The 11,373-nt window shown below is 56.9% G+C and overlaps 1 protein-coding gene across 1 annotated transcript; it reads right to left on the minus strand.

Annotated features, from left to right (window-relative positions):
• Positions 1-1,622: 1,622 nt before the first annotated feature.
• Positions 1,623-11,029, minus strand: CALM3 (calmodulin 3). The gene is made up of 6 exons (XM_081120056.1): positions 10,716-11,029; positions 6,414-6,444; positions 4,010-4,153; positions 3,769-3,875; positions 3,350-3,485; positions 1,623-3,257 (listed from the first exon to the last, which is right to left on the minus strand). Exons 1-6 carry the CDS (start codon positions 10,716-10,718, stop codon positions 3,229-3,231), a joined length of 450 nt encoding a protein of 149 aa, XP_080976182.1. The 5' UTR covers positions 10,719-11,029; the 3' UTR covers positions 1,623-3,228.
• Positions 11,030-11,373: the final 344 nt, after the last annotated feature.

Below are 11,373 nucleotides of genomic sequence, written 5' to 3' on the forward strand. Positions count from 1 at the left end.
CCAGAGAAGTGAAGTCACTGCTCCAAGGTTATCAGGCAGGAGGTGGCAGAGGTAACCCCTGAGGCTTGGTGAGCACATGCTCACTGGCTTGGAGCCCAGTCCTATGGGTCACCGAAGCCTATCTTCTCTCAACTCTGTGGCCAGACTTTTGCACAGGTCTCCTGGTGCTGAGAGGGCAGCTCCCATCTCAGACCCCACCACGATGACCTGAGCCTCAGCCCAGCCTGCCCACTGGCTGTCTCTGACCTGTCTGAAGTCATCTTTGCTTTAAAATGACCATTTACTCTAAAACCGGGCAGCTGAGCACAGACTTCTTGGGGTCAGATCTGGTTCAAATTCCAGCTCTGCCACTTCTGACTTAATGACCGTGGTACAGTCTCTTCACCTCTTTGGGCTATTTGTTTCCTAGGCTGCAGAATGATGACTGATGGCATGCAGTCCAAATGGCTGCTTGAGGGATTCAATGAGATCACTGATGCAGAGCACCAAAGAGAACCTGCGAAGTAGGAAGCAGCCCAGAGAAGGTTTCCTGGGCACTCGCATACCCCAGGCCTGTCTTGCCAGTTCACTCAGTGCTTGGCTCAACCCCAGGAGATAGGTGCCATCATAGATGGGACACTGAGATCTGGGGACAAATCTTCTGCCTGAGGCCATGAAGGCAATTCAGTGCTAGAGCCAGTGGTCAGCTCAGACCCTGAGCTCTTACCCATTTATATTCTTACTGTGCCAAGTGCCAAACCACAACCAGATGGCAGAAAAGGGGGCAAGGAAGCTGGGGCTCTGGTGATGCCCACACCAGGAAGGTCCAACCCAGGCCTAATCTCTGCCACGGGGAAGGCACCTGAGGTTGGGCCCTGCCAGGCTCCTCCACCCGCCCACGGCCAGGCGAAGATGAAGAGAAGGAAGTCCTTTTATTCCACTGAACTCTGTCTCTGCTTGACTCCTGCCCAGCCTGTGGTCAAGTTCGAACAGCTCAGAAGTTAGTGTCGATATATTATTAATTCCCTGTGCCCTCAACGGGGAATGGATGGGATCTGCAGCAGGGGGCAGGGCATATATATTTTGGGAAAAGCCCCTCGAGGGTTGTTACAGCCTCCCCTAGAGCTGGCTGGACTGCAGGCCTTTCTTTGAGTCCCCCTTACCTTAGGAGGTTAAGGAGCTCTCTGTAGTTTGCAGTTGCTCTGGGCTATTTGTTTCACTCCTCCTGAAGTCCTGTGCTCTCTCCACAATTCAGGAGCACGCGGAACACTTAAGTTGCCTGACTGCCATCGCCTCAGTGAATGCCACCCCTTCCCCATAGTACCCTATTGAGAAGCCCCCACCTGCCAGGGTCTGACGCTGCAAGCTCAGTTCTTGTCTTGTGGTCTGACTAATGTCCCCGTTTCCCCCTCATCCCCCAAGGATGGGGTTGGTCTCCGGCACACATGTATACCCCTGTGCTGCCCTGTGGCGATCAAAGCTGGCTGGCCCTCAATGACTTGCAACCTGGCTGGGATTGGAACTCCAGCTCTGAGGTCCGCACTTGGCTGCACCAAGTCTTCTGAGCCAGCACGAACGAAGGTTCTTCCAGGCTGGGGTTGCGGGGTTCCAGGCCCAGAAGCCAAGACGAGGGCCAGAGCCAATCAGGTAGTCACTGTATTTTATTGGAAAACATTGATATATATTTTTCTTCACAGCTTGAACTGAACACAATATTGCCCGGTTTAAAAAAAAAACAAAACCAAAACCCAAACACTCCAAAAATGTCCACAGCTTCACGCCTACCTGCCCTCACCCTCAGCTCTTGGCTGGGTCTCCCACTATGCCCCGACCCTCCTCTCCCCTCCCCTACCCTAGAGGCTGGGTATCAGAGGGTGGATGAGAAGAGAGTCTCAAAGCTGGGCAGGTCCCAGGAAAAGCCACTTGATCGACCTGGCGGTATAGGGAGCAGATGAAACGAACAGAAAAAGGGAAAAAATAAAACCCAGACGACCGAACTGCCCACATTGACGTACTTGTCCCAGAGGCGAAAGTCAGAAGCAAGGTCACGGATCATGCTCTCCGCTGGGGGTGTGCGGGGGCAGGCAGGTGGGCGAGGGGAGGCAGGAAAGAGGGCACAGAAACAGCGCGGTTGTGAGGGAGCCAGCTTAGTCACCACGGAGAAGCGGGAGGGCTGGCTGACCAGGAAGCAGAGCCGCCCTGGGCTGCTGGTCCTCGGGCAGCTGACAAGATTATTTATTGCAGGTATTTTCTCTCGAGAGCATGATGGGGGGCATCTCCCCTCTCCCCACCCTTCAGCTAGCCCAGCATGGTTTTTGACAAAATTTAAAGTTTTCAGGGGCATAAAGAAAAAACAACAGGATAACCTAGCACATTACAAAGCGACCATCCCCACACATCGGTTCCCACGAGGGGACCTCAGTATGGGTGGGTGGGTGTGGCAGGAGGGGGTGGCATGGGATGTTAGCACCAGGTATTTACAGAACAGCTTGAGATCGCTTTAGGAACATGGGCAGATTCGGTCCGCAGAGTGGCCAATTGAGCAGCCCCACCCCGTCCAGCGTCAGGGAGCCAATCAGGTGGTTTCGGAATAGCAGCCAGTGGGGTCTGAGTGCTGTCCACTCTGTCCGTCCCCTTCTATGAGTTGGCCCCTCAAGTGGTAAAAGAATGCCAGCTTCCAAGACTCCCTTGCCCCTCAACCCCCTCCGGGGCCACATCCAGCCAACACAACCCCTCAGTCCTTCTGGAACACCCCTCTCAGCACCCCTGCCCCAAAGGCTGCTGGAATTTGCACACGCATCACAGGGCTGGTTGCATGCAACAACAAAGGCGTGCTCTGACTGGATGAGGGCCTCGTCCCCTCCCTAGCAGGTCCCAGGAAAGGACTGGCAGCCACCCCAGCACCCAAAATAAGATGACAAACGGAAGGAAACAAACTGAAATGGAGGAGAGCCACCCGGGCTGGAGGAGGAGGGCAGAGGCTCCCCGAGGAGGAAGGGAGAATTCGTCTTATAAATGCATTAGGCCCTGGCAGAGGGCAGTGGAAGAGATGAGGGGTGTGGGAGGGGACTCAGGGAGGAAGGAGAAAGAGCAGTCATGCAGCTTGGGACAAATCTTTTGTTGCTTTATCAGATTCTCAGTCAATCGATTGGTGTTTGCTAGAACCGGAACGCAGGGGAGTGTTGAAGAGAGAGTGCGCGCGCGAGAAGAGAGAGATCGAGAGAACGGGCATCGCCAGCTGCCCGGCCTTCACTTTGCGGTCATCATCTGTACAAACTCTGCAGGGGAAGAGGGAGGAAGAGGTCAGCCACGAGTGGCCCTCCCTGACACGAGGGACCCGGGCCTGGCCCCACACAGCCCGGCAGCTCACCTTCATAATTGACCTGCCCGTCACCGTCGATGTCCGCTTCTCTGATCATCTCGTCCACTTCCTCATCTGTCAGTTTCTCACCCAGGTTCGTCATCACGTGACGCAGCTCTGCCGCACTGATGTAGCCATTGCCATCCTGGCATTGGGGGACAGGTAAAGGCTTTGAGTGGAAGGCAGTGACTTGGTCTTCCTGGGGGACAGTGGGACAGGGCAGCAGGGACGGGACTGTCTGTCATGCTCACTGGGCAGAAGAAGGGGCTTCCTGAAGCTGCAGAGTGAATGGCAGTCGGCGGGCACTGGAACGCAGGCTTCCCGGGAGAGGTGACTCAGTGGCTTTAGTTGTGCTGTGCACCCCATGGCCCCACCTGCTCTGTCCCTCGGCCCAAGTCCCAGAGCTGCTCTGGAAAAGGACTGCTGACCTTGTCAAAGACACGGAAGGCCTCTCGGATCTCCTCCTCGCTGTCGGTATCCTTCATCTTTCTGGCCATCATGGTCAGGAACTCCGGGAAGTCAATGGTCCCGTTCCCTGGAAGGTGGGAAGGGAGTTGGGAACACCCTGGACCTGGGCTTTGGGAGACAACTTACATCGCCCCAAGAAAGGGTCCCTGGCTCATGAGGGTGACCAGGAGTGGGGCTGGCCACCCACTCCACGGGGCTCACCATCCGCGTCCACCTCATTGATCATGTCCTGCAGCTCTGCTTCGGTGGGGTTCTGTCCCAGGGACCTCATCACCGTCCCCAGCTCCTTGGTGGTGATGGTGCCATCTCCATCCTTGTCAAAAAGGGAGAAGGCCTCCTTGAACTCTGGGGAAGAAAGGGAATGAGTCAGAGGTGGAGGGCCACGGGGAAATCCTGATGCTGGGATGCTGACCCCCTCCCTGGAGGAAGGCCGAGGGTCTGTCCCACCTAAAGACACCAGAACTGGACTTCAGTTCTAGTCCAAGCTCTCGCCTCAGAGCTCAAGGCAGCCCCTTCCTTCCTTCAGTCAACCCTTACTAAGCACTTCCGCCCAAGCAGGTAAAGTGACCTCTTGTGCCAACCTAGCTCAGTGAGGACAAAGGGGGCTGACTGTCCTTAGATGATTCTACATTTCTTTTTGGCCTCTGGATTCAGCCTCTACCTCAAATGATGAAATGGACCAATGTCACGGAGTGGATGAGAGCCAAGAGAAGTCTCCATCTAAAGTATGCCAGCCAAGGTCAACTGGCTGGGAAGGGGAGGCTGAACTCCTTCAGTTGGCACCACATCCCTCCTGCCTGGTACTGCCAGCCCCGTTCCCTGGGGCTGATGCTACCGGCTTCCAGAGGAGCGAGTGAGTGGCTGTGTGGAGTGTGGGGGTGCCCGCGGCAGAGCCTGCTGACGGACGGTGCGTGGGGTAGGTGGAGGGATGGAAGGAGAGGGGACGGCTGCCAAGCCAGGAGGATGAGGAGCTAGTGGCACTGAGTGGGAAGGCCACAGCTGGGGACGCTTCAGGAGCACGAAAGGAGCACGTGGTGCCTGCCCTCCCACTGGGCCCGTTTTGGCACCTGGCACTCTCTACCCCCAAACCTTCAGAGAGCAGATGCCCAGCAGCCTATTCCCAGAGGGTGTGGGCTGGGGTGAGGTGGGGGACAGTGTGCTAATGGGAACAGGGTGGGAAGTGGGGTGTTTGTGTTACTCAAGGTCAGAGAGCTGGGTGTGGGTGGCAGGTGCAGTGGGAGTCACACACACAGTCGAGAAGCTGTGTCCGAGCCTCTGGGCCCTAAGGAGATGGTAAGAGTCTCCTTGGGGACACCAGCACCTCCCTTGTTGTTCTTGGGGGCAGAGAGTGGGTCACGTGCACACCCTGAACTCATGATCACTAAACAACAAGGTAGTTTTCTCTGGTGTGCCTCAGTGGTTCTCCACAGCCACCTGGGGCGAAAGTTAGAAGCTGAAAGTGTGACTGTGTGCTGGGGAAAGGAGTTGAGAAGTCCACTCCTGCCTTCTCCCACTTCCAAAGCTGGGAATCCAGTACTTATGAAGCCCAGTGACTCGAACAGCAGAGCTGCAGTCTGGGTAGCTGCTGGGCCCAAGGGCCCATTCTCTGAACCTCTGCTCCTGCCTACTTTGCGCTGGCCCACTGCTACAGAGATAACCTGAGAGCAGGTCTCTGTCTTCTGGTAGCTCAGTCTGGATAGAGTGGGACCCGGAAACCCACTCAGTCACACAACAGTTCCTGCAGCTGTGACCTTTCTGGCCTTTTGGGGGGTGGAACTACAAAAATGAGTTAGATGGGATCCAAGGATTTCTTTGGTTTACTGGGAGATGTGATGGTTCTTTGTTCATTTATTTAGCCTACAAAAACGCATGGAGCACCTGCTAGGTTCTAGGCACTGAAGGTCCAGTAGGGACCAACAAAACAAAGCCCTAGCTCCAGGAACGCACATCTAGAGATGGACAAACAGCAGAGAAGGGCATCATAAAATAATGGCAGGCAGTGAGAAAGGCTGCAAAGGAAATGGAGTGACATGACAGAGAATAAAGGAAGGTCTATTTGAGAGCGAGTGAGCACAGGCCTCTCCAAAGTGACACGTGGTGAACGGAGACTAAGGGGAAGTTGCTGCCCAGGCAGAGAACAGGGGGGCGCATATTTGGTGAAGGTGAGGGTGAGCACGCGCGAAGGCAGCGCTAAATGCAGGGGTGGGAGTGCCAGGCCAGCTCCTGAGTGGCTCCTGAAGTGGGACAGGGAGGCAGGGAGCTCACCTGCTGAGCCTCACTGCCAGGAGCTGGGACAGGCAGCTGGGTTCACCCTGCAGCCACTGATTAAACTGCCTCGGATGACCCACAGCCAGGAGAGGAAGGCAGCTTTTGTTGTCTGGTTAGTGCCTGTCTCAGGACCATGGGGTCTGGTGTTACTGGAGCACCTGGGTGCTCTTCCACACCAGTCATCAACATTCTAAGCACAAGACATGGCTCTAGGTGACATAGGGGACACACAAGTTTATCTGTCAGGTGTCACTCCTGGCTGGAGGAAGGTTTGGCTGGGGATGCAGAGGCCTTCCTGAGGGAGGACTGGGGGGAGGGGGGGAGTGGGCAAGCTCACCTGCGATCTGCTCCTCAGTCAGCTGGTCAGCCTGGGAAAGCAGGAAGGAGAAAGTTAGTCACTGGGCTAGTGGCCATCACCATCCATCATGGCTATATTCTCCTTGTGCAGCCCAGCCCCCTCTGGTGAGGCCAGAGCACCTGGGCAAGGGAGGGCCATGTCAGAGTCAGAGTCTGAGGCAGAGCCAGGGCCTGGGACTCAGGTGGGCAGGATGGACTGACACAGGGCTCAATTAAGCTGCTGGACCCAAGGGTTTCAGACCTTGACCCAGTGGGCAGGAGAAGTACCTCTCCTCACCGGCACAGCATAGGTCCGCATCTTAGTGTCAACACCACCACTGGGAGCCCCAGAGGCTGAGTGAAGGGAGCAGTTGCCCTAGAGGCTTAATCAGGCAGCTCTGGAAGGCTACAAACTGAAGCAGGCCAGTCCTTGGGCAGGGCAGAGGGACGGTGTCTGGGGCTATCTGCTAGTTTCTGTGTCAGCTATTTGGAGGTGCTAAGTCTAAGCACAGTGCACTCAACTGGCAAAAATTATCCTAACTGGTGGCTCTGAGTTGCTCCAGTGCCTGAAAGAACCCTGGTCAGTCTGGAGGCAGCTGCTCTACTCCCTGGCACACAGGGATGGCGCAGGGCATCATTCTGATGTTTCTTTGGGCAGAGGGGCAAATGTCAGGGAAGAGACTGCAGTGAGCAGCAGCAGTGGTGGCAGAGGCTGTAGGACTAAAGTCAGCTTCCCCAGCTGCGCTGCAGTTTTTAACCCTTTCCAGCCCTGGCTGCTCTGGGGACTGGCCAGTTGGTGGCAGGCAGCTCTTGCTGCATGCGGGGTTTGGGGGCGGGGTAGAGGAGAGGCCAAGACTAGCTCTTCTTGCACTGGTGTGCTGGGAAGCAGCCAGGCGCAGGGAGCCTCTGCGGGAGGACTCAGGTGGGACTGATCCAACATTTAGCTTTAGGCAGCAAAAGACAAATTTTCCTTGGTTACTGTGAATGGTGCCAAGAAGGCACTGCTGTCCCCAGACCACTGTGGGTGCAGGCTGACTGCTCCCCCTCCTTGACTTCCTTTCACAATTAGGGGAAAGCGGCTCCAAGTCTACAGCAGGTTCTAGCTTTGGGTCTGGGAGCCCCCCAAACCGATGCAAACTACTGCATTTGCATTATGCTACACAGAGGTTCCAGAGCTTCCATGGAAGCTGGCAACTACCCCCAAACCCCACCCCATCATAAATATTAAGAAATGGTCACATTAGAACTGGTCTAAAATATTGTTTTTTTAATCTAAGGTAAGAGAAACTTGAGGCCAAGCCCCAAACAGGCAGGATGGGAGAAGAAATCAAAGTGACGATGACAGAGGAGAGAAAGCTAAGGGAGGGGGAAGAAAAAGCACCATACATGCACATTCTAGAAAAGTCCAAAGTCTAAAGGGAAGGTTGGGAGGCCAAATGGAGATACTTTTGCATTGCCTTAAAAAGACTCGGGCTGCTGGGCTCCTGACTGCCCACCTGGCAGCCCCAGGCCCATGAGCCCCTTGCTGTACCCTCCCCCCTGGCTCCTACAGGCAAAGAAGTCTAGGCTGATCCCCTAGATCCTGCCATCTGAGGAAGCTGCTAGGGGAAAGTGAGAAGAGAGGATGGGCTCTGGTTACCAAGGCCAGGCAATGCCAGGGGAGGGGAAGAGGAAGACTGGGGAAGAGAGTCGCCATGCCACCTGCTTCCATCCTCTCCCCTGGCCTACATGGAAAAGCTAGCCCAACCAGGGACACCCCCCCACACACACTCTGCAAGAAGCCCAATTCTCCCCAACCTCTGGGAAGTGCTGTGAGGGGCTGGGAGCATGGAGGCTGGAGCCGGTTACAGAATGCCCAAAGACCGCTGTCTGCCACTCCTCACCACCAGTGAGCTGGAAGGCACAGAGGAGGCACTGCCACACTGTTCCAGGGTTGCTGCAAATAGGCGTGGCTCTGCCTGGAGGGCCTGTCAGACACTGACCCTCCAGGCCAGGAGACCCTCTCCCCTGCTGGGCACAGGAAAGGTCTTAGTTCAGAGCTACAGATCACAAAGCGTGGCTGCTGCCCAGAAAACCGATCACCTGAAAAGCGATCATCGATCATCACTGGGGGGTACCATTTTCAGGACTTCTTCCCTTTCCAGATCTGAACATTTTAAGCTTTAACCAAAAACTGCTTCCAAAATAAACCAGCTGGTCTCCTGCTTCCTTATTCCTCATCTTGGGCAAGAGGCTGGACAAGAAAAAAATCGTGAGGGGGGGAGGTGCAATTTCTCTGCCCTGCCCAGCCCCCAGTCAATGCCAGAGAGCAGTGTTAGATGAGATCAGGAACCAAGGCCAGGGCCCCTCACCCGGCCAAGGAGGAGCCACAGTTCTCAGGCCAAAGTCCGTCCAAGGCCAGTTAACAGAGACTTGTCCCACCCATACCTTGCTGATTACAAATGGAAAGAGAAACTAGCTGGAGCCAAAGCTCAGGTCCTGTTTGGGAGGTAGGGGGGCCTCCTGGCACCTGCCAGTGCTTCAGTGCCCCTTCAGCAAGGTTCTGCTAGGGGAAAGTGGGGTAGCAGCAAGAGGAGCCATAGAGTCTGTGTCAGCAAGTATGAGATCTGATACATAGCAGCGGCTGCCTGTTCTTCCCAGCCTTGCCAGGGAGGAGGGCTGCGCACGGTTCTAAGGCTGAGCCTGAGGGGGCTGGGGGTGTTGTGGGTGGCAGGGAGTAGGAAAGAACCAGCCTGCTGGTTTTCTCTCAAAGCCCAGCTGTGTGAATTAACAGAATTACTCAGTGAGGGCCCTGAACGGAGCAAGTGGCCCTCAGGCTGATGAAGGGGTCCCTCTGGAGGACCTCTCTGGTCCCCACAGCCCCCACCCTGAGGCGAAAGGAACAGGAGGCCGACTGTCACTGACGCCACACTGTACTGCACTGTCATTTGGCACAAGTGAGGAGACGCAGAACAGTGCGTGGAGCTGGAGATCATGAGAAAATCAGCACTCCTGTTTGGAAAAAGCAGCTCTCGGGGTCTGAGAGGGGCAGTGAGGGGGTGAGGTTCAAGGCTTAAAAAGCTGCTCCTTTGATGCATCCTAAACTTTGATCCCACACCTCGCTTTCAGGCAGCTTCAGTGCGCAATAGGGGCCTGAAGGACTCCGCCTACCTGCGCCCACTTGCTCCCACTGCCCGGGTGCCTTCTGCCCAGCCCTGTTCTTCCTGGGGAAGGGGGACCCTAGAGCCACTCCCCATGGCCTGTGCAGCCCACTCCGCATCCAGACAGAATAGTCTTTGTCCCAGCTTTTCCCTGGAGACTTCCAGGGAGCTACCCACATCTACCTCCAAACCTAGGCCCACATTGGCTGTCATTCATTTCCTCCAACTACCCTGCCCTAGGCCTCCTTCCACCTCACCGTGGAAAGCCACCTTCTCATGGACCCAAACACAGCCCCCCCAACCCAACTGCCCTTCCTAGATCAACAGCCTCAACCCACTAATCTCAGAACCTTTTCTGGCTGCCCCCAAATCAATCATGAGGGCCTCTGTTGCCCCATCACGGTCAAGCACCAGTCTTGCCATCACCCCCTTTTAACCACCTCCCCAATCCCAATCGTTCTCAGTCCCCGTAGGCTTCAAGAGCATCTTCGAACCTCCACTGCCACCCACCCCAGGCCCTTCCTCCCCTAAGCTTTACCCTCCTCCCCCATCCTCTGCAACACCGGTCCTCGGAGAACCCCCACTCTATCTCCCAGGGTCTGATCTGCTGAAGTCACCCCCATCCCCGCCCAGGTCCAGCGACCCACCGCGCCTTCTGGGGGAGCCCCCCAGTAGCCCAGCCTCCCTCTGATCCACCTTCCCTGCATCCTCTCAGGACCCAAAGCCTTCCTCAGGGCGCAAATAACCCCCTCCCCAGCCAGTGTTTCTTATCTCGACCCCTGGGGTCCAAACATCCCATCTCAGAGACCAAACGTCCTATCCTGGATTCAAAAGCCCTTTGGGGGTCCAAACGTCCCCTCTGAGGGTCCAGATGTCCCATTCTGGGTTTAAATGCTCCCGTAGAGGGCTCAGATGCCCATTTTGAGGTCTAAACAAACCGCTTGGGGCTAAAAGTAGCTTCTGGAAGTCCCCAATCTCCATTTAGGGATCCAGACGTCCCGCTCTGGGTTCGAATGCCCCCGACTGGGAGGCAGAGAGGGGACCAGAGGTGTCCGCCGGGGCCCGGGCGGCCCCCATTCTGGGTCCACTCGCCCTCTCAGGGGTCCTGCTCCGCCGTGCTCGCCTCAGAGACCCCGCTTCCGCGGCCCCCTAGCCTCACTCACCATGGCGAGGCCGGGGTGTCCGGAACGCGGAGATCAAGGTTGCTCCGGCGGCGGCAGCAGCTGCAGCAGCTCGAGCTCCGCCGCGCGTCCGCGCCTCCACACTCACTGCCCGCAGCGCGCGCCGCCGCCGCCGCCCGCCCCAACGGTCCCTCAACGGACGCCGCGCGCGCCCCGCCTCGCCCGGCCCCGCCCCGCTCGGCCCACGTGCTGCCGCACTGCGAGTCCCGTGGATCCCTCCGCGCCGCCCGTTCCGCGAATCTCTCCGTACAGACCCTGGGTTTGCCGGCGGCCGCGCGCGCGCGCGCACCCGCCGCGGGACTACTTTCAGTCGCCGCGCGCCCCGCCCCCTGTGTTCGCACTACTTCTCTCCCCGGCGGATGGGCACGCTCAGCTGCGCGTGACGCGTCCCTGTGTGAGCCGCGCCGCTATTGGGCCCGAGCCATGGCGGAAATGAGAGCGCGGCGCCGATTGGTCCGGCCTTCCCTGCAATGCGTCAAACTGGGAAGAGCCACTGCGTGGTGGCGGGTGGGGGGAGTCTAAAATGTGTGGCCGCGTGGAGCGGTGAGGCGGAACGAGGTTAAAGAGGAAACTGTGTGGTTTCTAGAAAAGCAAATACATCGTCTTTGTGGCCAGAGAGTGGTAACCGACCGGCGGAAGG

This window comes from Miniopterus schreibersii (assembly GCF_964146895.1).
Source record: "Miniopterus schreibersii genome assembly, chromosome: 18".
NCBI classification, from domain to species: domain Eukaryota; kingdom Metazoa; phylum Chordata; class Mammalia; order Chiroptera; family Miniopteridae; genus Miniopterus; species Miniopterus schreibersii.

Bases quoted from the DNA above. Each gene is read 5' to 3' on its own strand.
- CALM3 (XM_081120056.1), bottom strand. The intron at 4,154-6,413 runs GTGAGCTTGCCC...TTTCTTCCCCAG, and splicing joins GACTGAGGAGCAGATCGCAG to AGTTCAAGGAGGCCTTCTCC. The intron at 3,486-3,768 runs GTCAGCAGTCCT...CCCCAATGCCAG, and splicing joins CCTTCCGTGTCTTTGACAAG to GATGGCAATGGCTACATCAG.